This window comes from Exophiala spinifera (assembly GCF_000836115.1).
Source record: "Exophiala spinifera strain CBS 89968 unplaced genomic scaffold supercont1.1, whole genome shotgun sequence".
In the NCBI taxonomy this organism is placed as follows: Eukaryota; Fungi; Ascomycota; class Eurotiomycetes; order Chaetothyriales; family Herpotrichiellaceae; genus Exophiala; species Exophiala spinifera.
Window position 1 is genome coordinate 318,382 of NW_015622513.1, and position 27,489 is coordinate 345,870.

The 27,489-nt window shown below is 51.2% G+C and overlaps 10 protein-coding genes across 10 annotated transcripts; 6 read left to right on the top strand and 4 right to left on the bottom strand.

Moving 5' to 3' along the window:
• Positions 1-441: 441 nt before the first annotated feature.
• On the top strand, positions 442-987 carry PV08_00111 (uncharacterized protein; the record flags this gene model as incomplete). Its single annotated transcript, XM_016374479.1, has 1 exon — positions 442-987. One exon carries the CDS (start codon positions 442-444, stop codon positions 985-987), a length of 546 nt encoding a protein of 181 aa, XP_016239755.1.
• Positions 988-1,410: 423 nt separating this feature from the next.
• PV08_00112 (uncharacterized protein) lies at positions 1,411-4,272 on the bottom strand (the record flags this gene model as incomplete). Its single annotated transcript, XM_016374480.1, has 1 exon — positions 1,411-4,272. The coding sequence occupies one exon, from the start codon at positions 4,270-4,272 to the stop codon at positions 1,411-1,413; it is 2,862 nt and encodes a 953-aa protein (XP_016239756.1).
• A 2,073-nt stretch (positions 4,273-6,345) lies between these two features.
• On the bottom strand, positions 6,346-8,549 carry PV08_00113 (uncharacterized protein; the record flags this gene model as incomplete). Its single annotated transcript, XM_016374481.1, has 7 exons — positions 6,346-6,902; positions 6,961-7,100; positions 7,159-7,362; positions 7,414-8,054; positions 8,108-8,286; positions 8,340-8,414; positions 8,471-8,549. The coding sequence occupies 7 exons, from the start codon at positions 8,547-8,549 to the stop codon at positions 6,346-6,348; spliced, it is 1,875 nt and encodes a 624-aa protein (XP_016239757.1).
• Positions 8,550-9,139: 590 nt separating this feature from the next.
• On the top strand, positions 9,140-10,823 carry PV08_00114 (uncharacterized protein; the record flags this gene model as incomplete). The annotated part of the gene is made up of 2 exons (XM_016374482.1): positions 9,140-10,337; positions 10,396-10,823. The coding sequence occupies 2 exons, from the start codon at positions 9,140-9,142 to the stop codon at positions 10,821-10,823; spliced, it is 1,626 nt and encodes a 541-aa protein (XP_016239758.1).
• A 905-nt stretch (positions 10,824-11,728) lies between these two features.
• PV08_00115 (uncharacterized protein) lies at positions 11,729-13,524 on the top strand (the record flags this gene model as incomplete). The annotated part of the gene is made up of 2 exons (XM_016374483.1): positions 11,729-12,909; positions 12,963-13,524. 2 exons carry the CDS (start codon positions 11,729-11,731, stop codon positions 13,522-13,524), a joined length of 1,743 nt encoding a protein of 580 aa, XP_016239759.1.
• A 771-nt stretch (positions 13,525-14,295) lies between these two features.
• Positions 14,296-15,734, top strand: PV08_00116 (uncharacterized protein; the record flags this gene model as incomplete). The annotated part of the gene is made up of 2 exons (XM_016374484.1): positions 14,296-14,456; positions 14,540-15,734. 2 exons carry the CDS (start codon positions 14,296-14,298, stop codon positions 15,732-15,734), a joined length of 1,356 nt encoding a protein of 451 aa, XP_016239760.1.
• Positions 15,735-15,970: 236 nt separating this feature from the next.
• Positions 15,971-18,318, bottom strand: PV08_00117 (uncharacterized protein; the record flags this gene model as incomplete). Its single annotated transcript, XM_016374485.1, has 5 exons — positions 15,971-16,033; positions 16,102-16,180; positions 16,236-16,527; positions 16,594-17,863; positions 17,932-18,318. 5 exons carry the CDS (start codon positions 18,316-18,318, stop codon positions 15,971-15,973), a joined length of 2,091 nt encoding a protein of 696 aa, XP_016239761.1.
• Positions 18,319-19,839: 1,521 nt separating this feature from the next.
• PV08_00118 (uncharacterized protein) lies at positions 19,840-21,688 on the top strand (the record flags this gene model as incomplete). Its single annotated transcript, XM_016374486.1, has 3 exons — positions 19,840-19,997; positions 20,071-21,201; positions 21,280-21,688. 3 exons carry the CDS (start codon positions 19,840-19,842, stop codon positions 21,686-21,688), a joined length of 1,698 nt encoding a protein of 565 aa, XP_016239762.1.
• Positions 21,689-23,771: 2,083 nt separating this feature from the next.
• PV08_00119 (uncharacterized protein) lies at positions 23,772-25,790 on the bottom strand (the record flags this gene model as incomplete). The annotated part of the gene is made up of 2 exons (XM_016374487.1): positions 23,772-25,327; positions 25,385-25,790. The coding sequence occupies 2 exons, from the start codon at positions 25,788-25,790 to the stop codon at positions 23,772-23,774; spliced, it is 1,962 nt and encodes a 653-aa protein (XP_016239763.1).
• A 510-nt stretch (positions 25,791-26,300) lies between these two features.
• Positions 26,301-26,645, top strand: PV08_00120 (uncharacterized protein; the record flags this gene model as incomplete). The annotated part of the gene is made up of 1 exon (XM_016374488.1): positions 26,301-26,645. The coding sequence occupies one exon, from the start codon at positions 26,301-26,303 to the stop codon at positions 26,643-26,645; it is 345 nt and encodes a 114-aa protein (XP_016239764.1).
• Positions 26,646-27,489: the final 844 nt, after the last annotated feature.

The following is a 27,489-nucleotide window of genomic DNA, read 5'->3' on the forward strand; positions in this document are numbered from 1 at the left end:
TCGCGAAAGTTGGTGTTTACGGCAAAGGCTCAGGATAGCGCCTTTTGCATTGGACCAATGCCCGTATATGTATATAACCAACCCTGGGCACACCCTGCTTGTCCATGTTTGCCACCTCTGGACCTTTGGATAGGAACAACGTGGCAAATTGTGTATAGGACCACTGGGTGCGTGTGTCGGAGGATTCGCATTCCCTCGCATGCATGTCTGATACGGCCACTGTGTTTTGTACTTTTGGGATAATCAATCAGAGCTGTGTCTCGAGCGGACAGGGGATGAACTCAGGCCCGACATCCTCTCAGGCTTCAGAAGTGTTGACGAGGACGTACCCCTGGGAATTGGTATAAAGGGTGGAGTTGCAGCATCCCCATGCTTTGCAATCAGCACATAGCATCTTGTGGCTGATAGACAAAGTGCATTCTTCTTTCAGGATTGATTGTTATGGAAGAGAGACCACCAAAGCGAACTGCATCATACGACAAACAGTCGCACCAGGAACACCGGAGGAGGTCAGGATCTCGAGCATCCACCGAGTCCAGAAAGTCCTCGACAGGCAGCCGCTCAGGGAATTTTCATCGCACGACGTCGTTCGTCCCGGAAGAAGACACCATTCCTGACGAGTTTTCCCTGGAAGACCCTGGCTTTTGGAGTGACCGCAGATCACCAAGCCACAGTCCACAAAGAACGACAAGTCCGGCATACGACCCCAGGAACACGAGCAAAGGCAAAGAAAGAGCAATGAGTAGCGGCGGCCAGTCTCAGTCTCGAGCGGCCGGAGCGTCCCAGTCCGGCAGAGACAGCGCGACGTCGCCTGCGCATGATCGACGAGGAGCGGATACATCGAGATCCTATGCTGCAGGGAGCACTTCCACCTCCCGCCAGGCATCGCAAGGAACAAGAAGCCAGGGCAAGGAGAAGAGTGATCAACCTTCGGGCAGTGGAAGTGGCCGTTCGAGGTTGGTGTCTGGAGTGTTTGTGAGATATTAAGGGAGCCGAGCAGGCATGATACGCATCAAGTCAACATCCTCCACTTCGTTCTTGTAAGCATAGCCTTGATACATATACACCTTGTACTTTTAATCTACTCTATTGGAAACCGATGATTATGATCAATGTCAGATGGGAAGAATTAACGCCATTTTGGGACATTCACTCCAGCTATCTTACTGCTGACACCGCTGTCGGATTTTGTCTGGCACGTAGCCAGAATATCTTTAGACATCAGACACTAGCAATCCACGAATTTACATCTTCCACTAATATAAAGCTTTTCTTTCTTAAATCTCTTTTGAGAATTCGAAGCCGATCATTCCATAGTAGCCCTGCCGCGTCTATCGTCGCCACGCCTAGGCAACGCCGTCCAATTTCATTTTCGAATCATGTGTCTCATCGCTGTGGAACTAACCGCCACTATCGTTGAGGGCTTTGGGTTAGGTTTTTCTTGAGTTCTGGCATTCCCGGCACCGGTACTCGGCTTACTTGCGGAGGGGAATGCAATTGTTGGGAGAAGGCATTGCCGGCCACAAAGCGACTGGAATTAGGCGCACTTGCTGCCGGAGACGCAGAGGCTGGAGGGCCCGAGGGTCGATAAGGTTGCTGGCCATAGTTCAACGGAGCAACATTAGTCCAGTCTGACTGGGATGCAGTCGGGTGAGTCATTGGCTGGTTTGTGTCTTCGAAGTAACTGACTCTCTCTGGCTGGAAACCATCGACGGGAACCTGTGGCGAGGGTCCAGCAAAGTTCGGAATAGTGCGAGAGCCCAACATGGAAGGATCATTGCTGTCTTGCACCGAGAGACCACTGTGGCGAGCTGCACGGCGGCGGCCAGTCGTTGACTCGCGCTTCAGCAGATTTTTGATTTCCTCCACATCCTGCGTGCGCTGCTTGTTGAGGACGAGTTCTTGGTGCTCGTCGAGAGGTTCTGCGGGATCGACCGCAACCTCTCGCCTTGTCAAGTGATCGACCGCGGCGGCTTCCGTGGCTTCCACACCTGTTGACATACCCAAGTAGTCTTTGCCGTCGGAGTCGGTCTTTTTCAGGTTGCTCTGTTCGCGGTGAAGTGACTTCAAAGGCACCAGTCTGGCCTTATCTTTGGCCTCATCGAACTCTTCCTTGTTCTTGGCGGCAACCTCGTCGGTGATAGCGACAGAGTACGTCGGATTAGCTTTGTCACCAGCTGCCGGACCACCACCCCCAGGCCCATAGATGGGGATCTTCCGCAAGGCCAGAGTAAGCGCACACATAAACTTGCTTCGTCTAGCCGCTCGCACTGATTCGTTGGCCCAATTCGACTTGTGACGAATCTCAACTCTCAACTCCATCTTGCTCTGATCAGCCACGTCCAGGACTTCAATGTCGAGGTCCGGTTGGAAGTCACGCGCGTTATCCTTGTCGCGGACAAAGTTGGTCATCTCTTTCTTCAGAAGATCGATGTCCTCAAAAGTCGTATCAAAGCTGACGAAAATGCTAATCTGCTCCCGCATCGCTTTGCTGCGGGAAACATTGTCGATCCATTGGGCGTTGAGAACAATGTTGGGAACTTGTGTTCGCTTCTGGTCTTTGATACGTCGGAAGACAGTGTACAATAGCGACATGCGTTCCACGACATACTGATTATCCGAGATGTCCACCCGGTCGCCAACGTCAAACGGATGCTTGACGAACAAAAAGATGCAAGAACCGAGAACCTCCTGAGCAGTGACCGCAAAGACAAAAGACAGCGAGAGCAACGTTGTGCCTGCAGTCGCCAAGGTGGTTGTGAAGCTTTTGTTCAGCCAAGCAACGAAGATGAAAATAACGCCCACGAAGACCACCGTACATAGAAGGTTGTCAAGCACATGAATGGCTTGATCGACGTCGTGCATGCTGCTTGCGATGGATTGACGTTGTCGGCCAAACTCTGTGATACGAAGGATCATCTCGTCGAGTGATATGTCACCGTTGCCATCTACGTCGAGAGCGTCGAAGGCTTCGTGAGCTTCGTCCTCATGATCTGAGCCAAGCACGTCAATCAAGTCCTCAATGCCGAGTGCGTCTTTGCCTTCGAGGACGCATGACATCCAGATACGCTTGGCCAGAGCCTCCGCGGAATGCTTCCTCTCAAGTGCTTGCACAACGACAGAATGTGACGATGTCGGGTTGAAGACCTTCTTTCCGGTGATCTCTTGGGCCACGTTCCCAAAGGCCGATGTTACCTTGTCACCCACTCTAGCAACGTTCTGAATAAGTCTCATGGGCGTCGCAGACCCAGATCTCTTGTGGCCCCCAAGAAAACTGGTTCGTTTACTAGCTTCGGCGAGATCCAGTGTATCGTTGATTAGGTAATCCTCTTCTAAAAACTCTCGACAATACATCGGGAACATCTTCCGTGAGGCATCGTAGAGTAAAGTGATTAGGTGTATGTTGTGTTTGGATTCTTTGATTCTGTCGTCGAAAGTTTTGCGATGATAGCTGATGGACAGGAGCTGGATAAGAAATTTCTCGGCCAGGAAGAGCAAAGATGAGAACCAGCAGGCGAAGAGGATGTTCTTGACGACGGATTCCCAGTCTTTGAGGCCCGTCTCTCCGCGTGCTCTCTGGTCGGGGTTGAGGGTCATGATAGGAACGAATGTACTCAGTGAGATGATTGCCCATCCCACCAAAGACAAGGGAATCTCCAGAGCGGTAAGGACCAACGCATACTTTCGTGTACCAGAACTGACAACGCCGCTGAAGAATTGGAACAAATAGGGCAAGAATCTGGCCAGCAGCTTTGAAATCCACAAAGAAACCCACAAAACCTCAATCCATGAGAAGAACCATACGATTTTGACTCCTCCAATGCGTGCATTCGGAGCAGCAGTGGCACCAACGATGATGGGAATTGCAATTGCCAACGCCAGCGGGGCCACATAGATGAAGTAGCGAGTGATGACTGAGGCATTGTAGATTTTCTTGTAGAACCTGCCAACAGCGTTCAATGTGCCATCTTCACGCGTCTTGTTCTCCAGCCCTTGGTCTTTGTATCTTCTCCGCCTTCCCTCCGGACCTTTGTGGAAGTGGTCGAGCCGTCCAGCTTTTTCATCCAACTCGTCGCTTGAGTCTGTGTTCTGGTCCGCGCGACTGGGGGAGAGGCCCTGCTTCCGGGCACCGGTAGCACTATTGTTAGTGGTGACCCGGGTCATGGGGATGTCGATGGTGATGTCGTTGGGGTTGTTCATGTCTCTGGATGTCTTGTGAGTGAGAGGTTGAAATCCTTCTCTTGAGAATCCGTGATGGCCCTTTTGTGACATGTCTGTGCGGGTGATGTCAACGAGCGGAGCAAGTGAAGGCGGGAAGAATGTGGGCACTGAAGCCCCAGAGAAATGATCTGCTCAGCAGCCGATGAAGAGACGCGGACACTCTGCCAGAGAGGTGTATGTGCAAGTGATGGATGGACGCAGTCTCCCAGAGATCTGTGCGGTTCTATTCGAAAGGTCAAGCGAGTGTGTTTTGAGGAAACGGGAGGACGCAGTTGAATATGTGGTAAGGGGGCGACGATCGAGGTCAATGGATCAACGAGAGTGGTGATTTACGAGCGTCGTCGAGAAGATGGAGAAGGAGATGGAGACAGATGAAGTGTCTCAGGAGCCGTGCTACGATGTGCACAATAATGAAAGTAGAGGGAGCGAGTACAAAGAAATATGTTGGTGGTGGAATGGAATAGAATTATGAAACGAGCTCGTATGCCTCTCGATGCTCTCTCTCTTCCTCACATGCTTTTTTCCCTTTCACTTGACCCTGCGGCATCCGTGACCGAATTCCCAATGCGTCTGCAGTGTGATGATATTTTCGCTGCAGATTGAAATCGAGATGACGATGGGGGAAGTTGGTGGAACTGGAAAAACTGGAGCAAGAGGTGAGAAACGGCGATCGTGTGGACGAGAGATATTTGCAGATTTCAGGAACCGCAGCCATCGTAGCCACTCACCGTCCTGCGAACCACCGGCGACCTTTGCCTGCGCCCTTTGTTGGCACCAACACCCTGTCCACCATCCTCCTCCTCCTGGATTCCCGGGGCCCAGTGCATGGGTGCCAACGGCTGTGGCGCCCACCATGGCTGCAACTGACACCTAGTCTGAAACACTGCCAGGCGTTGCTCTCCCTTGAGCCCGAAATTCTCGACGCACCTCAAATTTTATTGCTAATTGATGCAACACGGTCACACAAACAAACGCAGTCCGGATCACCTGAATTCTTCTCGACCTTTCCACCGTGCCACAAGCCAACATGCATGTCTCACAAATTTTATAGAGGCTGTGCAAAGTGTATCGACCGACGGAGAACCCAACACTACCTACTGCTCCGTCTCATACGAGCCTCGGTTTCGTACGAGCACGCTCAGGTCTAGTGTTTGACCAGACACCGATTCCCTGTCCGCCACGTACCACAATGGAGGCTACGCGCAACTTCAAGCGAGGGCGAGAGCCGGATCGTCCAAAAATCTCAAAGCTTTGGCGATCCAATCGGTCACCAAGCAATCAATCCCGAGATCCCTGTCGATCTCTCGTCCCCAAGCCGTGGTTACACTTCCGGCAGCCTCGTTCTTGGAGATTTTTTCGCTCTCTTGAAGCTTGCAGAGGGATGTCATCGTGTCGGTAGTGCGCGGTTGTGATGAACGTGCTCTTGACAGGGACAAGTGCCGCAATCTTGATTGCTTCTATTATTACTTGTCAATTGGTGTGTTGCGTGTCTTTTCTGAGGCTGAGTCTGGTCCAATCTCCCATTTCTTAGATCGGAAGCACGAGTCTATCTGCACACCCAAAAAAGCTGCGCACTGGAGCTCTCGAGGGCCTCACTCCACATAGGTTTGCGGAAGCATCTCAGACAGTCAAAGCCTGCGAATGCTCACGTCTACTTTCTTCGCCACCCCGAGACATGTCCAAGCAATCGGGCAGATGTCTGGTGAACCCCTACCTTCAGGGCGGCCCTGAACCGCAAGGTACACAGATTGAGCCTAATTGCTAATTGCCCAGGTATACGCAGACCTGGCAACACTTCCCATTCTCGCTGGCTGCTGTCGGCCACGAGACAATCAACGTGACCGTGGCTTTGTCCAATAATCCCCAGCGCGTGGACCTTAGCTACGTATTGTCTACGAGGGCCGCGTTGTAACTTTAGTTTAACTACTAGGGTACGGAATACAAAAAAGATTATCAGGTTGCGCTTCATCTTGGAGAATAACTGTACAGTCTGTGGCACCGAACTTATTCGAGCATTTCCGCTCCGCGTGGTAGTAGTATATATTACTTTGACCGACGCATATTCTAACACGGTGTGGAACCTGTTCTCTTAGGAGGAGCCATCATTCCAGTTCACTAGAAAATTCATGTCAGAATTGAAGCCGGAACCTCAACGACCTTGTCTCGGAAATAGTCGATGAAGCCCTTCCCAAATCCGTCAAGCCGCTTTGAGCTACTGACGCCGCGACCGAGAATACCATATACGACAAAGTGTACAGCAAAGATCTTGCGAAACTCAACCCGCTCGATGGCGAAGTCATCCCGCCAGTCTTCCCCCAGCAGCTCCTGACACCGCGCGCGGGACATGTAGGAGCGCAGCCACTCCCATTCCTCCAGAGTATGAACGAAGAGGCCAAAATTTAAGTTGGCACCTTTATCCCCGGAGCGGCCGAGGGCGATGTCACCAAGCCGAGCCTTGCGTAGCTGACCCTTGATTTCGACGGGCATCTTTGTGTCATAAGATTCGCGCTCACCAAGGGTTTCGAACATCGGAGGCCTTGTAGTGTCAAAAGACTCGAGGCTGCCGTCTTCCGATACAATATGAACCCGTTCTTCGAGGTCAAATTGAGGCCAGAGGGCAGGATAATAGGCCAGATAAGGCCTTGGAATCATCGTGCGCATATCCAATGAACTATGGAAGCCTTCATTTGTGTCTTAGGTGAGCGCCTGTGCCATCCACTCATAGTTTCATTGACTTACCAGAGAAGTGCTTCAGCGATATATCGCGCAAAGAAGCCCCGATTGCCAACAGAGACTCGGCGCTGGTTGATTGAGCGAAGACACGGAAGTAAACAGTGCTACTGTTCTGATTAGAAGGGTTTGTTGCCGGGACACCAATCCTGGAGAAACTCTCAGCAATTATTATGAGGTTGTACCGTAAGGAAATGAGACACTCACGGCTGGAATTCAAGAAAGTCAAGTCGCCTCGACGCGTCGTCGCTGAGGTAGTATCGAATCTGCTTGGTGAAGAGCTCAAGTTTTCTATCAACTGCGTACCCCGTAGCGTTGATCAGCGCCTGTATTTCATAGCCACCCTTGTAAAAGATGGCAAGTTTGGTGGTGGGTGGCGGCGGAGCACCGCGTATTCCGGAAACATGGACTCTGTTCATTGTCAGTATCTGCGCGACTGTACGAAAGTGCGCGTTGACGTACCTGTCAGGCCCTACTTGTTCCACCACGACATCGTCCAAGTATGCCTTCACGTCACTGTGGAGGTAGACGTTGCCCTGGAGCTCGTACAGCAGCTGTGACCTGCAAGTGTCCAACGTGACCATGCCACCGGTGCCATGGTGCTTGGTAATAACACATGATCCGTCCTTAGCAATTTCTGCAACTGGGAAGCCAGGGTCGACGAAGGAATCAGTCGGGAAAGAATCGAAGCCTGCGAAATTGCCTCCAGTAACGTAGGCAGAGCACTCGATCAAGTGGCCGGCGACGAGGGCTCCAGCCAATTCGTCGTAGGATGTGATGCTCCAAGACCACCAGTACCAGGCACAGGCGATCACGGGGCTTGCGTCGGAAACTCTCCCGCATATGATGATATCGGCGCCTTTCTCAAAAGCCTCGAAAATGGAATGGGCACCCAGATAAGCGTTGGCAGACACAATCTCTGGGAGGCCGACATTCTCTCTAGCGAACAAAAAGGATTCGGAAGATAACTTGACGTTGGGGTTGATCGAGTCAAGATGGGCAAGTGCCTCTTCTTTTCGCGCAGGCATATGCTTGTCGAGTTTGCCGAGCAGATTGTCACCAGAGATTGAAGCAACTTTCAAGTTGTAACCTTTCTCTTTGACCTTGGGCAATGTCAGCGGATTGTGCACCTCGCTTGACACAGCCGGATACAGACCAGGCTGGCTACTTTGAGAGCGAGGCCATCTGGACAGAGTGCTCCTCCGTTGATGGCAACCTTGATACGCTTCTCGGCGATGACATCGATTGTCTGTTGCAGGCCAGTCCAGGCTGTCTCTTCGTATCCTGGATGTTTTCCATGAGCGAAAGCTTCCGCGTTGTTGGCCATGTTGACCTCTGTTTCAAATTCAGTCCGCGCTCTCCGAGGTTGAACAAGGGATCGTACCTACCAGCAAGATAGTCCCCGGTAATGAAGTCGACCTCGCCGAGAGAAGCCTGCTTGTACATTTCCCTCGCCGGATCTCCTTCAAAGCTTCTTGTCAGCTTCAGCGCCCAGCTCCTCGACGAGAAAGAGACGCACCATGGTAGCCGGAGCAGTTGGCTACACGCACAGGACGGACCCCGAAGGAACCAGCCCGCCATTTACTATTCGAAGACATTGGAGGGGAGTAGAAAGTGAATTGATAGACTTCAGGGACACCGCAGTGTGCGCGCCAAAGACGGTATATCTGCCCTTTCTTATTGTCGCTGTTCCGTTGACATAGGCCACCACGGACCGGCGGCCACGCGACAACCTTGTGACCTGACAAGTGAGGTCTGTTATTCCGTTTTCCAGGTCTAAATACTTTTGGATCGAGGGGATGATACATCAATCTGAGCCGAGAACTCCGGACCCGAAACTCCGAACTATAAAACTTCTACTGAGCGTACCGATGAGGTAGGTCGACGGATCTGGTCAGGATACCGGAGTTGTGACAACTCTTCCCTTTCACCAGGCTTCCTTCGCCTTGTCAAGGAGCGTAGTTCTCTGGACCGCCCCACGGGAGAAGTGACCCAGAGCCACAATAATGTGGTGCCCCCGGCCTCATGAAGTACGGAGTACCTCTATATAACTTATCCTGCTTGCGTCTTCATTAACCATGCCTTCGAGATTTCTAGGTTGTCCTGAGCGAAATCTGGAATCTGGAATCTGACCCCTACTTTTGACGGCGACTACTCCGAAGCGATTTTCTCTGTCATAGCAAACATCATGTTAGATTATTCACTCATCAAAGAGACTTCTCGAATCTTTAATGAAGTTCTGCTTACCGATACCGATCTCTCCTTTCCTCCGGAATTCGTTGAGGCTGCAAAAAAGGTCAAATTCTGTGGAGGCGATGACCAACCCTTTGTTCTCACGCCACTGAAGATCACTGAATCGAGTGCGTCCCTTACTGCTCTTGTAGCCACAGCTGGCAATGTAGCAGCGGCAGAGAGATATGGAATTGAATACCAGAATGTTGAAGTCAACCTTGACGTCGCAACTCTGTTTCTGGAGTCGGTGTTGCTCCCTACGATTGGGGGTAAGCCGTTTGTGCGGCATCCTCATATGGCTAAAGAGCTCGCGAAGATGGATCTCCATAACTCAGCAAAGCCCATTAGGAGTTATGCAACCGGTGTGTACCAGACGAAAGATGGTCGCTGGTATCACCTCCATGGCTCTATGAACGCAGAGCCAACAATGAAAATGCTGGGTGTACAGGATGTCGATGTGAGTCCGGAAGGTGCGATTAAGATCTATGCCGACAAGGTCGCCCAATGGGACTCGACTGAGATCGAGAGGGTTGCCAACGAGCAGTTCAGACAGGCTGGTGTGGTCTGCCTTACTCCTGAGGAGTTTTTCTCGAGTGAGCAGGGCAAGATCATGGCACAAGAGCCACTCTGGACCACAACGAGGCTACCAGCGCCACGCAAACCTTGGCCGAAGACAACGGATCAACACGGATGCAGACCACTTGCTGGCATCAGGATTCTAGACGTCTCCCGTGTCATCGCAGCGCCAGCAGTGTCGAAGATCCTAGCTGTTCTCGGAGCTGACGTCCTTCGTGTTTCATGCAATAGGTTACCTGACTATGCTGCAACCATGCCGGATCTGCAAACTGGGAAGAGAGACACGAACTTGGATCTGAAAACAGAAGAAGGGAGGCGAATCTTCACCGAGCTTGTCAAGGGCGCGGATGTCCTTATCGATGGGTACCGTCCTGGAGCTCTGAAGGGACTGGGCTTCGATTCGAAGTCTTTGCGCCAGCTGAACCCCTCTCTAATTTATATTCGCGAGAACTGTTATGGGTTCAAAGGCCCCCTGGCTCATCGATCGGGCTGGCAGCAAATCAGCGACTGCCTGGTAGGTCTGTCTTACGTTCAAGGAAAGTTTCTCAACCTCCAAGAGGCCGTCGTCCCGCTTCTACGTAAGTCAACTCTTTATCCCCTTGTTATAGTGAAGAACCCTGCACTGATATGCTGTAGCAAACTCTGACTATCAGACGGGATTGGCTGGCGCGGCCGCAGCCATTAAAGGTCTGATCGCCCGCACAAAGGAGGACGTGACGTTCGACATCGATATCAGCTTGACCCAATACAACATTTGGTACTATCAGCTGGGCCTCTACTCGGAGGAACAGCAGGAGGCATTGCGGAAGCGCGACCCTGCTTTCAGTCCCCGTCATTTCGACGACATGGTCCGCCTCGTGGGAAAGACACACGAGTCTTGGACGAGGATCCGTCCAGATATGTTTGATCATCCAGAATACTTTTGGGAAATGAGTGGCCGAGAGTACGGCCTCGACGAGAATCTTCTCGTGCTAGCGCCTGCTTTCAAATTTGAGAAATCGCATATTGAATGGGAGGTTCCCACCGGGAGGCGGGGACGATCAGAGCCAGAATGGGTGTCATAAACCCTTCGATAGATAGGAGCGGGTAAAGAATAGACATGCTTGAATCATGAACATGTCCATTTGACGCGTCATCTGATTTTGTTTGGTATCTCCAGCGCAATCTGAAGTCGATTTGAGCCGAGGTGACGGGAGGTGGAAGAAGTCCAGGAGCTCGGCCCGGAATGTCGCCTTGACTTCCCGGAGTTTTGTGAAATGCTCCTCCCAAGGAGCCGAAACTCCGGGTCACTGAGTTAGAATGCTCAAATGCTCACGTCGCGATCCTTGCTAGAGTATCCCGTTTCTCCAGGTATTTCGAATTTGTGCTGTTCAATTGCTCTTTCTCTACATTTGCGTCTCGCGGATGACAGGGCTCCGAGGTGATCGTCGCCGACGCTTTGCAAAGGTGCGTTTTCACCCCTTGAACCTGCGTTGGCTTATCCGGAGTTGTTACCTAGGCTTGCGACCCATGCCGGAAAGGAAAGGTTCGATGTGATGGGTCCCGTCCTGTATGCAGTCGATGTCAGAGTCTCAAGCAGACGTCGTGCAGTTACTCCGATGTCGAGAAACCCGGCGTGCGTCGGCGCCGCTCCAGAACCCATGTCGACAATACCACGATATTCTCGGAAGGGGGAGGTCTGGCCAGCTCTGCTGACTTTCCACCTTCACGAAACCCAGCTGGTAGGGGAGAGCCTGGGCTGGTGGTTCTAGAGTCTCTACCAGCCCCTAGCGACCAACATGGGACGCTCGCAACTCCAGCAAGTAGAATAAAAGCCACAAGTCGCCCTAAACCAGGCACTCTGTCAACAAGCTCAGGAAGGATATTAGGTGACAATGGAGATTTGCGGTATTTTGGTATGTGCCGCCCGCCTGATGAGATGTATCCGCCACGATATTGTTGACACCCTTACTCAGGCCCATCGTCAGTAATGTCCCTTGTCCCTACAGAGACATGCCGCAAACCGGAGACATCTTCCAACCAAAATCCCAAGACCTCGTATCAAGAAGGATCATGGTCAAAATGGACATATCCTTCAATGCAGCGGGTTTTTGAATGGCAAACAATAAAGGCTCTGCCCGCTTGGACGGAGGCATTCTCCATAGTTAGCGAGTTCTTCAGCCACGAGCACCAAGTCTTCCCGTGCTTTCATCCGCCATCTTTCATGACCCTTCTAGGTCAGTATTATTCAGGAACTCCGCCCCAAAATCCAGCTGCATGGGCTTCTTTGAATGCTGTACTCGCAATCGTGCAGCGTCGTCGCGCAGAGATTGCCTGTGACCCATCGGAAAGTCACGAATTGGCATGGGCCTATGCGGCAAATGCACTGAGTGCAGTCTTGGATATTCTTATGAGAAACACCCAGTTGCTCTCGGTTCAGGCACTCTTGGCAGTTGCCTGGTTCTTTGTCGGCACTCCAAATCCTCAGCCCAGCTTTATGCTGACAGCCTGCGCTCTACGGCTAGCTCTCTCCATTGGGCTTCACAGGACTAGCTCCGATTCAAGTGGTGGGCATTCCATCGAATCCGTCATGAGGAAGAGAGTGTTTTGGATCGCCACAAGCTTGGATCGCGAACTATGTCTACGAACAGGGAGACCTCCAGCCCATGACCTGAATGATTTTCACATTGACCCAGACGTACCAGGCAATTTCCTTGACGATTATGAGGCCATAACAACCATGGCCGGCTCGAGCCTGAACATTTTCCATGCTCAGGCGGAACTTGCGGTCATCCAAGGCTCCATATATCGACAACTTCATTCCAGCGAGGCTTTGGCAACAGACACAAAGTACATTTCAGAGTCTGTGTCCAAGCTCAACACCCTGTTAGACGAGTGGTGTTCCAAGTATACGACTGGCTTGCAACGGAATGACGGTCTAAACACCCTCGACCACCCGGGACTAATGCGCTTGTACTTCTCTTACCTCAACTGCGCCATAGTAGTCAACAGCGCACATGGTCGCCAGTATTGGATGCCCCAGCCCAACCCAGAGGCCCCCTTCGATCTGTCCACGAGCATGAAATACTCGATCCGTCGGTCTGTGAAGGCAGCTCGAACCATTCTGGCACTGGCTCAGATAATCCCTCGTACATGGAAGAAGTTTCTCTGGTAAGTGGCTTGTAAATCTCTCTCCATCAAAGCGTTTGCTAACTTGGCTTGAGGGATGTTACTTCAATAATCGCAAGCGCCTCCGTCAGTCTCTCCATTAATGCGCTTCGAGAGCCGCAATCAAACACGGCTAAAGATGACTTGGATGCTGTTGGCCAGGCGGTGCAGCTTTTCAAGGCTTTGGAAGACGGTTCTAGCGACAGCTACATCTCTCAACTTCGGAGAATTTGTGAACAACTACATCGAAAGGGCGACATAGCCTCGGGCTCTCAGCTTCAGCGGCCGACGTCTGAGGACCAAACATCCCTTTCGCCGTCGAGGATATGCACCTGTGGGGCCCAGAGCCACGTTCCCGTACCATGTCATCATGGCTCAGTGGGGGTGACAGACATTGACCAGTTTCCTCTCTCAGCATCAACAAGCAGTGGCTTTGCGTCCCATCCGGTACAGCACATGGGTACTGGATCTCTTGATCACGGTCTTACTACTCCTCGAACATACAACAATGACTTCGATGCGAGCCACTGTTTACATCCTGGGCAGCCGTACCTCACGTCCATATCGCAATGGAGCTCCTGGGGACTGGATGTCGAACCATTCACATGGTTCTCCTGAGATTGCGCATTGATTCAAAGGTGCTTTCACGGACAAAGCATTGTTGGAAAATGAGTTTTTCAAATTAGTGCATTGGTGCATTCAGGCTAATTGACGGCAAGCTCACCAGCCTGGAACAGGACATGCAACTCTAACATTCAATAATGCCCCCTGGATCCCAGTACGACTCGTCGAGCTTTTCGTTGTGAAAGATTCGGCCCACACACGGATACAAATATTTCCTCGTTGCTTGCACTCACCACCGAACATCTTTGTCCGACGGAGCGGAGGTAGGTGAAAGCCGAAAGAAACAACGGGCATTCGAATTGTGGTGGTTTGTCGACCGAGAGGCTGCCGTGCACCGAGCAACACAACCCCTTTGGGACCCACGAAAGCCCACCGAGGCAGCATGACGAAAGTGATAACCCTACGCAAGACGCCTCGGAGAGAACTGAACAGAAATTCGGACGGAGGTTTTGACAACCACGTCAGGAAGTAGACGGGTCTATGGGGCTGCGGTTCACAGTGTGAGTGACGGCGTTTATCTGACGCGGGTCGTCGGCCTTTCTGGGCCGGCATATTCGACGGCATATTCATCCAATATGCCACCTCCAGCTGGACATGAGTAATTTTTTTCATCGCGTTTGACCCCCTATATAAGAAGACCTGAGATCTCGAGTAGGGACAAGCATGTTTCTTGAACAGACACCAGATCAAATTTTCAGACGTGTTGTACCATCTATCCTTTCCTTCAGATATTGACTACCTACCCCCTTTCAGGCTTCACTCATAATGTCTCCAGTCCAACTTTCCGACGGCTCGCTGGAAAATGCAGACGAGAAGCCAAAAGTCGTGTACGGAGAGTTCCCCGAGGGCGGCGTCCGCGCGTGGCTGGTGGTGTTGGGAGCGTACTGTGTGTCTTTCTCGACGTTTGGGTACATGAATGCATACGGGTAAGAAGGCCCTCTTTGAAGCAGCGAGTCCAGCGCGAAAAAGACTACATATTAAGCTAACGCGGCCACTCTGTCGGAACCAGGGTCTACCAGGAATACTACTCGTCGCACTTCTTGTCCCATGAATCCCCATCCTCCATCTCGTGGATCGGCTCCATCCAGGTGTTTTTCCTCTACGCTGGCGGGCTCGTTGGAGGGCCTTTGTTCGATCGATATGGCGCGAAGGTTCGTGGCCCCGAATTCCCTTTTGGAGATACGAGACCTCATACGGATGATTTTGGCGCTGACATGGTTTTCCCTCTCGGCGGGGAATCACAGGTGATATATGTACCGGCCCTCGCGACCGTCGTGTCAGTGATGATGACCTCGCTTTGCACGAAGTATTACCAGTTCATGCTCGCCCAAGGCCTCCTGGGCGGCCTGGCATCAGGGATGCTCTTCACGCCCATCATGACTTGTGTGGGCCACTACTTCCGTAAACGACGCGGGGTGGCGCTGGGACTGACGGTGACGGGTTCATCGACGGGTGGTGTTATCTTCCCCATCGCCTTGACCCGCATGTTGAAGCACAGATCCCTCGGGTTCGGGTGGTCAGTCAGGATCATCGGCTTCATCATCCTGGTGATGATGATAGTTGCCGTGTTCACCATCAAGACACGTCTGCCTCCTCGACGCGGTGCCATCCTGCTGCCGTCCGCCTTCACGCAGCGTGCCTACGTCCTAACCACAGCGGGCATCTTCTTTATGACTTGGGGCCTTTTCACACCGTTCTTCTACCTTCCTCAGTATGCCCTGCAACAGGGCATGAGTCTGGACCTCGCTGACTACATGCCCTCGGTCATGAACGCCGCCTCGGTCTTCGGTCGCGTCTTGCCCGGCATCGCGGCCGACCAGGTCGGGCCCTTCAACACGATGCTCGTCAAGGGCACGTGCGCTGGTATCCTGTTACTGTGCTGGCCGGCGATCAAATCTAACGCCGCCATCATCGTCTTTGCCGTCCTATACGGCTTTTTCTCCGGCGGTATCGTCTCGCTCATGTCGCCTTGCTTTGCTCGAATCACCCCGCATATGAACCAGTTCGGCACCTATCTCGGCATGGCAATGGCAGTCCTAGGCGTCGCGGGGTTGACTGGGACTCCCATCTGTGGTGCCATGATCCAGTCCTATGGGGGCTACTCCGAATGTGCCATTTTTAGTGGCGTCGTGATGTTGTTTGGGTCTTTGCTGGTTGCCTGGGCCCGGCTTGATATTCAGACCGGCCTGTGGCAAAGAGTCTGATTGTGAACCAAGGCTCCTTACAGCGAATTCAGGGAAGTCTCCAATGGCTGTGGGACAACTTGTAGAGTATGCAGTTGCATACAGTCCGAAGAGCTTTTGGGCTGTTGGATGTCTGTGATGAATCAGGGTGTTTGCGGTATAGTTTTGGCCAATTGAAATGGACAATCAAACGACACTGTGTCCTATTTGTTTGGCTTGTAGAGACCGAGAAAACAATGGCTCTCACGGGACCGTGGTCAAGACACCTGGATCTCATCGAGAAGAAAATCGCCGTGCAAAAAGCCCAGATCGTCCGGAAACTGTTATGGGACGTTAGCTGAAGACGCTTCACACACTCGAGAGGCTCCCTCTTTGTAACGAGACTGACCATCGAAAAGTTATAGTCAACCTGGGCAGAAGGACTCGCCGGGGCGAACCCGTGGTTGCTCTGGTCGGGTTGTGTACACCTGGAGAGGTCATCAGCGTCGGTACATGCATTTATGGGTGGATATTGAGACTCACATGAACGCAGACGCGTCTTCAGCGTCGTCGGCGGAGAGGGTCGGGATGGCGGACCTGACCTCCTCGGAGAGTTGAATAACCTGTTGCGCTGCGACGTGTTCAGCTGTGGTCGTCAGTTGTGGACAGATCTTGGACTTAATGAGTCCAATGACCATGGCCAGGACGTAGAATTCATTCAGGCCTTCCAAGGTCGTCGACACACGCCCGTGGAGGAGTTGTAACGCCCGTTCAACCACCACCAGGTGAGCCTGGGCAATCTCTGGCGACGTTAACGTCGACATGTGCGACATTCCTGTGTTAACAAGGTTAATGATATTCTAACTTGCACGGTGCCTTATTCTGGGGTTATACGACCAACCTGAAGAGTTAGTCCAACTTAGATAAAGCTCGTGACACAAGTTGAGAGCACCCAAGACCAGTCCATGCTGATACGCACATTCGGATAAGATGCCGTCGTCGACCAGCCGTCGATGGTGCATGAGAATTCCAGTGGCGGCATCGAGGCGGGCCAGTCGAGAGACGTGGGTCTTCCATGTTGGCGGGCTCTGGATCGCCATCGGGACGTGCAGCACAATCAGGTACTGGTCAAGGATGACGGCCACCGCACTCCGCACGTAGGTGACGGTCTGCTGGTCGCGCGGACTGCGGCCAGTGTCTCTCCAAGCTGGAATCTCCTGAAGGGCTCGAATCAAGGTGTCACTTAACTGCAGGACCTCGTCGGAAACATCCCGGTCCTGCGACCCGTTGATCAGAGAACAAATTTCAAGGCGAGCCACGAAGGTTCTAGACAGAAGGACCTGACAAGAGCAGGTACTCCAAGTATCCAGCAGCTGAGGAGCGGGCGGCATTCCGTCGATCGAATCTCGTAATGCCTCGTCCTCAAGGTGGAGCGGTGCGTGCACATTAAAATCACTTGTCCTAAGGCTCGGGGGCATGCCTCGCTCGATGGAAGCCTGCAGGTCGAGCTCGGCGACCGTTGACCACAAGCGGCGTCGCATTTCCCGATTAAACAGCGAGATATGCATGGCAGAGCCGACTTCGCGATGGTACCCTGCCGCCATAGCCCTGCGGACCAGTGACCCGGTAGACGACCACAAAGCGCTCTCGTGGACAGAGTTGGCTCGTTTGGCCACCACGAGCAGAGTATGCGTGGTCAATGTGTACGATGATTCCGAAGCCGGATCGAATGTCGACGGGACCAACCATGACTCGACCGCATCGATCCAGCGCAAGCAAAACCTCCGGCTTGGATTCAGTTGGACTCCATTGAACGCCACTTCGGGGTGCAGGCTCGATCCGGTGGCCATCATGAGAAGGAGCTGCGCAAAAAAGTCAGCCGACACTAGGCAGGTCTTGTCCCAGTAGCCACAATAGTCGGCCATGAAGGTCGGGATGTGGATGATACGGTGGATGACTTCGAACCGGTCGATGTAGGTCTGAACGAGCATGTCGGCGGTGTTGCGTGTGGGAATAAGCGCCTCGAAACGTTCTACAATCCCTTCCTGGCTCGAGTGTTGCTGATATCGTGGTCTTAGACTGTTCGCTATGCCATAGATCTCATCCCGTAGCTCGTTGATGGTAGGATTCTGGCACTTGATCTGGGCGATGTAGGATCGGAGCTCGGGAAACTGTGGTTGTCATTAATTCCCAGTCTCGGGCGGCTCTGTCGCCGATTACAGAACATGGAATTGAATACCTGCTGGTACAAGTTCAAAGGATAGCTGAACCCATAAAACTTGGTGGACATTTCGGAACCTTTCAAATGCGCCATTCCTCCCTCCACTGCGCTCGGAGCGAGGTAAGCAGCGTGCCTGGTGGTCAAAGCCCCCTCGTCCGTTAGCATCTTTGCCGACGGACGTGGACGGGGACGGGGCCAGGTCTGCACAGGACGGTGATCATCCGAAGGTGCATTTCGGTAGATGCATTCGTGACCTTTGCCAATTCTGACGCACCCACCGCAAGCTGGCGATTCCCGATCGCACTTGATCTTCCTGCTGTAGCACTGGACACAGGCCAAAGGTGGACGTCGCCTCTTGAGTTCAGGTCTGACGATGCGGCGCGACTGTCCCTGCGGCTTCTGCATGATTTCTCTGAAGGTATGTTGGGATAGCTTGCCAAAGGGTAATTACGGTATATCTACTACACCTTTAGGGTTGCGACTTCGGCAATTTCTGGGCTGGCCATGCGTTTCGTGTCAGTTGGCAAAGCCGTGCGGACTTCGGCCATAGAGAAAGCCGACATATTTACGGACTTTTCAAGACGGCGTCGTCTTATTTCTTCATAGAGGCAAGTTGTCCCAAGTAAACAGACGTCAACCTACCTGTGCTGATGCCCACTTACCTGTTATGATGTATGTTGGACTAACAACTTTGAGTATGATTCTCCTGTCTGCGACAAAGGTAAACATGTGGTGTGGTTGAGGAGCCAGACGGATCTCCGGATCAGGAAAGAGGCTGACGCCGCCCTTGCACCTCATGGGCGCTGTCCCACTAGGTATGTTTCTTCCTATGAACATATGAACCCAGTAACCTGTACGTAGGCGACAAGCAACGTTCCGCTACTCGACTTCTCGGTCTCACTGAAGGCTTTATGATGTTGGCTGACCTTGCAACACGCTGTGGGTGACTCCAAATGCTCAACTCTATCTATGACACCAGGCTAGAATCGTGTTCCTGAAGCTACGCTTTTATGGACACGGTAAGGCTCTATCTCCCCATCCACGCGAATAGGCCGTCCAGTTCAGCTGTCGGAAGAGATGAATGGCGGAAATGGCTTACAACGTGAAGGGTTTACACACTTGCGCAGACGACGGAACCTGCCATCAAGGCGAAACATCCCCGGCGTGAAAAGTCCTATCATGGACGTGCTGAAACTGCCCGATTATTGGTATTCAAGGGCTTCATCGCGGCTGACTCTTTACTTGGAACCGTGTTGAGAAATCAGGAAAGTCGCCCCTGGAAGAGGGTGCGACGTCAGAAGTCCCTAGTCTACAGTCGTTTCCTGGGTCTGCGGACAGGGGTTGTACGTCCACCGGGAGAACTCGAGGCACAGCGCACGTCTCTAATCAACGCAGAGGTATGAAGACATGTCCCGCGGGACCGGTCTCTGATTATGAAGACTCGAGGTTGTGCACAAATCAAGGAGGCTGAGGGTAACACTCCCGTCAATCTTTGGCTTAGTGATCATTTGCCACCAAGGTTGTCGACATAATCAGAAAAAAAGAAGGTTTGTTCGACGGCACCAAGAACCGAGGCACTACGATACTTTGTAAGTTTTCTCGTCCTCATTGGGTTGGCCCTATGCTTGTTGCTGGCGATTCCCATGGCTCAATGTTCTACCCCCCCATGGCTAGCAACTCCTCATACGATTACAGTTCCTCTGTCGGTCGATCATTTCCTTTTGTATATTGTTCATTTATTAATAACAACGCGCTGCGTGCGTGGGCTAACCTACGAGATAGTATCGCCATGTTGTGTCACTTTAGCAGCCGGTATTAGAAATCGATCGATGTCTATATAGATGGATTGCCCAGGCTACAGTTCCGGCTCAATTTCCTCAGTATATGCTGCTTGATCTCTTGAGAAACAGTACTGCATCCACAGACATGGATACCGCGACGACTTGTGACTCAAGTGAGCAGCTCTCGAGACAATCAAGCTCGGTTGAGGTAGAGGAGACACCAGTGCCGAGCCCAGAGACACTGGTGACGCTGGATAGTATTGATGATCCCCTTTCAGCTCAGAACTGGCCGTTAAGAAAGAAGTATGTACCATAGGGCCCTGGACTGTGGGCTAGAGGTTGATTTCCAAAATGGTCCTCTGACTAGAAATCTCAGGCTTTGGACAGCTCTCGCATATGGCTTGTGCTGCGTTTCCTCGACATTCGCATCTGCGCTCCTGAGTCCAGCGACAGGCCTCATTTCGCACCGCTTCGGCATCTCAGACGAAGTGGCTACCTTCTCGACAGCCACTTTGTTCTTGTTCGGTTATGTCGCCGGCCCATTTGTTTGGGCGCCAATGTCGGAACGGCTGGGCCGTAAGATCCCCATGTGCCTGGCCATGTTTGGGTTCGTCTGCTTTGGTGCCGCATCAGCGACTGCCAAAGACTACCAGACCCTTTGTCTCTCTAGGTTCTTCCAGGGTGCTATGGGTGCCTGCCCAGTCGCCATCACCATCGCCAGCTTTGCAGACATGTTCAACCCCTTTCACCGGGCATACGCTAGTACTGTCTTTGCCCTCACTGTATTCAGCGGACCAATGCTGGCATCGCCGGTCGGTGGCTTTACGGCCGACAATCATTCGCTGGGTTGGCACTGGTGTGCCTGGTGGGGAGTCCTCGCCGGCGCGCTGAGTTTGTTGGTCGCCCTGACTTGCGCTTCGGAAACGTATCTGCCATATCTCCTCAAGCAGAAAGCGGTGGAGCTTCGCCACGAGACCGGAAACTGGGCCCTGCATTCTCGGCTTGAGGAAATCCGCCTCCCTCCTGGGGAACTCGTCAAGTCGCTGTTCAAGCGCCCATGCTTGATGATGGTCCAGGAACCGATCTTGATGCTTGTCAGTGTCTATACGGCCTTCGTCTACGCTCTACTTTACACATTTCTCGACGCCTACAGCGTGGTGTTTGTCGAAGGTTATCACATGAACCTGGGCGTAGGCGGGCTGCCCTTCTTCGGGCTCGTGACCGGTCTGGCTCTTGCAGCTTTTGCCAATATCCTGCAACAACGCTTCTACGTGACACCGAGGTTGAAGAGAAACAACGGAGTCATGGTACCCGAATGGAGAATGCCGATCGCCATGACCGGCGCTCTGGCCTTCCCTCTGGGCCTGTTTTGGTTCGGCTGGACAGGCGCATACCCACACTCTATCCATTGGATCGTCCCTACAGCGAGCGGGATTGTCACCGGATATGGTATTCTCATCATATTTATGTCATTTTTCACGTATTTGGTGGACGTCTACAAAACCAAGTAAGTAATTTATCCTTTCACCACCGACCTCCACCAGCATTCAAGAATCGAACCTAAGTCACTAACACACCCGCATAGCTCAGCGTCAGCCTTCGCCGCCGCGACCATCATACGATCCGGCCTTGCAGCGGCGTTTCCACTCTTTGCGACCCAGATGTTCCACAATCTCAAGGTGCAATTTGCTACCACGTTACTGGCGCTGTTGGCCGTGCTGCTTGCCCCCGTGCCGGTGCTCTTCTATTTCTATGGCGCCCGCATTCGTGCTAGGAGCAGATTCGCTTTGGACGAAAGCGGTCTAGAAGTTCGCCGGTCCGAGAAAGTCGAGGAAGAGGACGAAGAAGAAAAAGTCGGCGCCCTCAGGATTCCAACACGTGGCTCTGCGGTGCATTCCGACCGTCATCTCAAAAGGATTTTGAGCGGTGAGGACAACTGGATGGGCTCGATAAGGAGCGTCACCCGCGAGGAAATGGAAATACCAGAGTCCTGAGCCACTCTGGCCTGCTAGGACTAGAAACAAGCTAAACAAAAGAATTTGGGTAGACTGATATGTTCTTCCGAGGTATGTATCTATTCAGTGGGTTTTCTTCCCCAGAGGGTTTTTCCTGATTAGAAAAAGATAGAGCCCCAACATAAGCTTAAATAGCTTTAGGGGGGGAAGAATAAATAATAATATGTACATCCATATACTACGACTATAGCTAAAGTTGATCATGATTCGAGCCCAAGTCAAACCTCAGGTCAAACAACACAATCCACAGTAGACCATCTTTGCCACTCCTTCCAGGCTGTCACTGATTTCCTCCGAACAGGCAAACAACCCTCGATCGTGATACAGAAGGGCATCATCAAAGACTACAAGGCCACGATTACCATCAGCTTCCATACTCAATCATGTTGGCCCCCTGTCATCTGGTGACACGCTCCTCCTGGTACGTGATAGGGTGATACCGACACCAGATGAAGACGGGCCACCGCAGCTGCGTTTGTGGCACCAAGTATATAAGTACTTCGATTTTGGGCAGAAGCAGCCGTTGGTTCCCGGAACTTCTTTTCATCTTTCTGTCCCAAGCCTCTCGCTTTCTCTCTCCCTCTATATGACGACAGGAGAGAAGCTTCTCGAACCACACTCGCGGAGAACTTGAAAAGGATATTGGCCATCTTTCCCGTTTTCTTCCAATACATTCTTCTGTCTCTGGAATGGTGATTCGTCCCGCACCATCACCACCTTCATCATCCGAATCTCAACCCAGCACGACTGAACCGAGTAAGACACTGCCAATGCCGGAACGCATATATACAACACCTGGACGGACATCGATAGCTTCACAGGCTCCAGCACCCGATACAGATGCGAATGTGACGACGAGTCCTCCTTGCTCGACGCCGAGAGTCGTGGCTGTCAGGGCCCCACCACCGGCACACGTCAAGACGAACCTGAGAGGCGGCTGTGATGATGCCGACGACGGCTGTTTCTGGTGCCTTTTCTGCACGGGAATGATGGCATGTTTCACCTGTTGTGATCATCACGACTTCTAAAGAAGGTTTTCCTTTACCCTACATATTGAATTTTCTCGTGGAAATACACACATTGTACACTGTGACTGATGTATATATAATGGGATTGGTCAATGGATACTAGAAAGGACAATCTTCTTGCTGTATAGAGCATATAATCGGGAAGATTTGTGGTGAGAAGAGGCTGAAAAGGTTCACGATAGTTTGACATGACGATACAAAAAGGTCGTTGGCCCTGTCTGATAGCCATGAGGTACAACACGTCGGAAGAAGGAGAATTGCAGAACGAGCAAAAGGCTCCATACTTACCTACATTCGCCTTGGCCTTGCCAAGAGGCCCTCAGCGGCGCTTAGTTAGAAATGGAGGAGCAGGATTTCGAGAGCCAGCAGAACTTCATGTTCATTAGATTCAATGCTAAGAGTTGACGAAGTCCAAGCATCAAAGCGATTGAATGACAGGGCTCTGTATGCGCGTTGGCAGGCATCTCTATTTCACTTGCCTCTTTCCGCCCGTTACAGTATCGCTTCCTGTCCTCCACCCAATTGCCTTCCGCATAACCAATGTCGTCAACTCCTACACCGCTAGGTGCGATTGTTCTGAGGAATTGGCTTTGATCGGAGAGCCGGTTACTTTCGTCGAAGTTGAATTGATTGAGGTTATATATAGTCTTTCCCGAATCCGCCCTCCCCTCTGCACACAGATCGCAACTGTTTCTCACGAAAGAGTTTGAAATACATGCGGGAATCTACACTTAATCAGTTGGTCCTTTCATCTTCAGAGCAACCAATCAACGGGTCTCTTTTATAGTAGGTATGGTACCAGTGAAATACTGGACAAAGTGCCTTGGTAACACTCCATACGTGACATGTCTTGTCCCGACGGTGCTTTGTTCTGCTCGCCATGTATGAAGTAGGTCTTAGTATAATGCATAGAGCCCAAGCATCTGAAGAGCTGGGGGAATTGTTCTGCCACTCTAATCGTTGGTACTTAAATGTGATCATACAAGTGAGCACGGGTTTTCTTAGGCTATTCTGCCACATGGATCACATATAGATTAACATAGAGTAATATCTTCTCGTTGAAATGTTTTCAAGACCTCAGCCTTGAAAAGGTAACCCATGCCAACTCTAAGATAAAGGCCGATACTTTTCGGACATGGTTTGACGATTACGACAAAGGATCCTTTTCTGTTCCCATCGGCAACTTTAGCCGCGACCTGCACATATCGAAATTTCGGATGGTCATCAATGTCGCAATCGAAAATGGCCCAACCAACAACGCGTTCTGCAAGGTAACCAAGGGTTGTAACATACCTTGGCCCATCAAGAGGAGCGGAATAAAACCGTTTACTTTTCTCAATAAAGCCAACCTTAAAGCCATCTCCAATGGCCGCATTCAACCGAATGTAGGAGCGCGTACATAGAAAATGTCCATTCAGATCGCGACGACAGATACAATCTATTGAGTCAACTTCCATGAGAGGTAGCAGGCGTCCAGACTGAATCGTGTCGCGAATGAAGAGAATACCTCCGTCAACACTTGCCCATGACCAATGGGGGGCCCTCCCAGCTCTTCTAATCAAAAGTGAATGTGCTCTGAACCACAGGAGGCTACTGTGCACATCGTCGTCAAAGACACCGCAGTAGTAACCGTTGTGGCGAAAGTAAGCACTGTTCCTGGGCCATGCCTGAGCGATCCCTGCTATCGCAGCAAGTTTGTCACTTTCTTTCGTTGTCCGACAGGTTGAATATGCCGAGACAAATGGAAGCCAGTCTTGAGACGGGCGCACAGATCGCTTGCGAAATCTTTCCATATGATCTTCGGAAGGGTGTGCCGTAGCACAGTCTTCGTGACAGCATTCCCAAATTACTCGATCTTCCACAAAGTGCAGAACTAGTTGGGAGAGGCATAATTCCTGGGTTATCCAGCCTCTGCCCGTAATTTGACTATCACCAAATGCTCTACGGATAGCATTGTCCGACAATGGGGGGATTTGGAGCCAAAATGTGGGCCTGGTGCCTCGAGGAGAGACCCTTAGCGAATTTGGAACCGTTCCTCTCCAAAGAAAGCCATCCAAAGGGCTCTTAGCAGAGTGTATGGCAATTGTCAAGGATGAATACTGATATATGGAGCACATCTGCCCAGCCTGCTCAAGCCAGTCCTTGGGATCATCTTGTATGATACAAAGAGCATCAATCCAAAGATATCTGATCCCAAGTAAGCGTGTGACTGTAATAGCATCTTGAAAGGTTTGCGGCAGACTTTGAATTTCCAAGGATTGCAAATAGCGTTTCAGCGTCCTTCGGAGTGTCTTCAGTGGCATCCTATTTCCCCAGCGGTAGCTCAGAGTTGCGTATTTTCCTTTTTCATCGGGACGCCTGATGTGCAAGCGTATCTGCGACGAATAGTCGTCGTTTCCAACATCAAGGAGTCTCAAAGGGATGAGAGCTTCGATATTACTCAGACTTTTTGCTGCAAGCGCCGGGACAACGGAAGGATTATTGTAAGAATCTCGAAAGCAAGAAGGCATCCCGCCACGTAGGAACGTTGATAGATCTGATTTGGGACTTCTCAACATCGCTGGATTGGACATTCCATTTACCGGTACACCTATCGCATTCTCAGCCATTTAAAAGACCTCTAAAGAAACGCTTTAATGAGGCATACCATTTTCGGCATATAGCTCAAGGCTAACCACAGCATCACGATCTCCTAGATTCACTTCGAGGAATTTGCATCTTAGCGATAAGCTTAATGGAACTCCCACCTTGGGTGAAATGTCATATGATACAAGTATCTGTCGCACATCTCTAGAGCCTACCGCTCCTAAGCTCTGAGAGATAAACGCGCACAATCGACATTTTTGGGATCTTTTGTTCAGGTGAAAACAGTTCTTCAGATGGATGTAAGCTGGCTGGTGAGGAAGACAGCGTGGATCAAGATTATCACAGGCTCTGCATAGACTCAGGTTATGCAACCCGTGAGATTTTGTCTCGAGGTAGGATTCTGGAGCCGCTTTCCGGCGAGACCGCAGCCAAGGTAAGGACCAGAAATCCTGCACACCTCGCTCCATGTCAGAGGCTAGAGACTCTATCGGCAATGGTATGCTATTCCAGATCTTGTTTTTGACGAGTGGAGTGTTGCACAAGCGAGGAAGATCTCAACCTGGGGTTCGGGGATGATGATTGATCTTGCGGTGAGATGATGTACAGCCGGAGCAATCTAAGCTTTCTAAAACATGTAGTAGCGCTTGGCACACGTGACTAGACACACGTGACACACAGGGCTTATCATAGCTACTCTAGCAGCCTAGGACTCCTATAAACCTAGCCAGGAACCCTTTGGTCCCCGTCTTGACTCTACTGTACAAACATGCGAGAGGGTCAACGACGTCGAGCTAGTAAAAGCCGTTCAAATGATATACACCAGATACCGAGCGAACTTTTCCAGTCAATAAATTACAGTTAATAAATGTAATTGGACTTTTTAGAACGCTCTACGCTTAACTGTAACTAGTAAAGCCTAGACAACATGGTGGTTGGTGAAGGTAGTGCCAAGAAATAATAAGAATTCTATAGGAGCGATGGCAACATCAAGCCAGGCAGCGCGTATCACGGAACTGCTTCGGCAGGCCGAAAGCAACATCTCGAGCATCCCTGGAAGTGACAATAGCAAGTACACAGCCCTGGGGAGGCTCCAAGAAGCACGCAGCCTCCTGAAAGCAGAGGAAACGCGTGAAAAACGCGAAAGTGACGCGCCTGAATCGACGCGTCAAGAGACACCAAAAGCATCGAAGAAGAAGCGCACCAAGAAGAAAGGGAAGGCGAAACAAGAGCCAGAGCCTAGAAGTGGAAATACAGCCAATGACACCCAACAAGAAAGCGAAGAGTCCAGTGTAGCGCAAGGAAACCTAGAAAAGCCGATATAGACGACAGTCGTGAAAAAAGGAAATAAGGAGAAGCCTGAGAACGTCACTCTCAAGACAGTCAAGGGGACACCGCAACAAAGAAAGAGGGCGAGAAACACCCTAAGCTCCCAATCAAGCGTATCAACGGACAGTAAAGCGCATAAGTTCTACGGCCCAAAGGAAACAAGGCCAGTAAGGACTAAGCCGCTCTACTTCCAAGTCAACAGAAAATCAGAATAGCAAACAATCTGGGGCATAAACAGATTACAAAGACTTCAAGACATTAAAACGAAAGCTGGAAAGGTAGTGACAGACAAAATCAGGGCTACTAAGGTTCACCTAGGGGAAAGAGTAGCAGTATACCCAAGAATTCACCTTATATTGTTTCATGAGGATAAATCATGGGTTCGAAAGTGGATTTCATTAGTTACCTTCGCAAAGGAATCATTTAAACTCTTAGCTATAGAAATATCTATTAAGAGATCCATAGAGAATATAGCAAAGAAGCTTCGAAAATATAACATCAATACATACCTAGGACTCAAGATCCTCGAAGCAAAATGGCTTGGACACCCCGAGGGCAGAGAAAACTGCCCTCTAATACTAACTATCAAGACAGCGAAGGCTATAGACAAACCAATATTAAGTGGCCTAATAGAAGAAGGCGCCTACTATAAAGTGACAAAGTTCATTAAGAACTACACTCCAAGGATACAATACAAACCACTCTTCAGGAAAATGAGAGATAGATAATCTCAAGTGGCTACAGATGAAGAATCACCCATGTCCAGAGATGAAATTGTATTTAGTAGTCCCTCAGAAGAGATTACAAATTCAGAGGATATCAAAACAGAAAAGAGAAGAC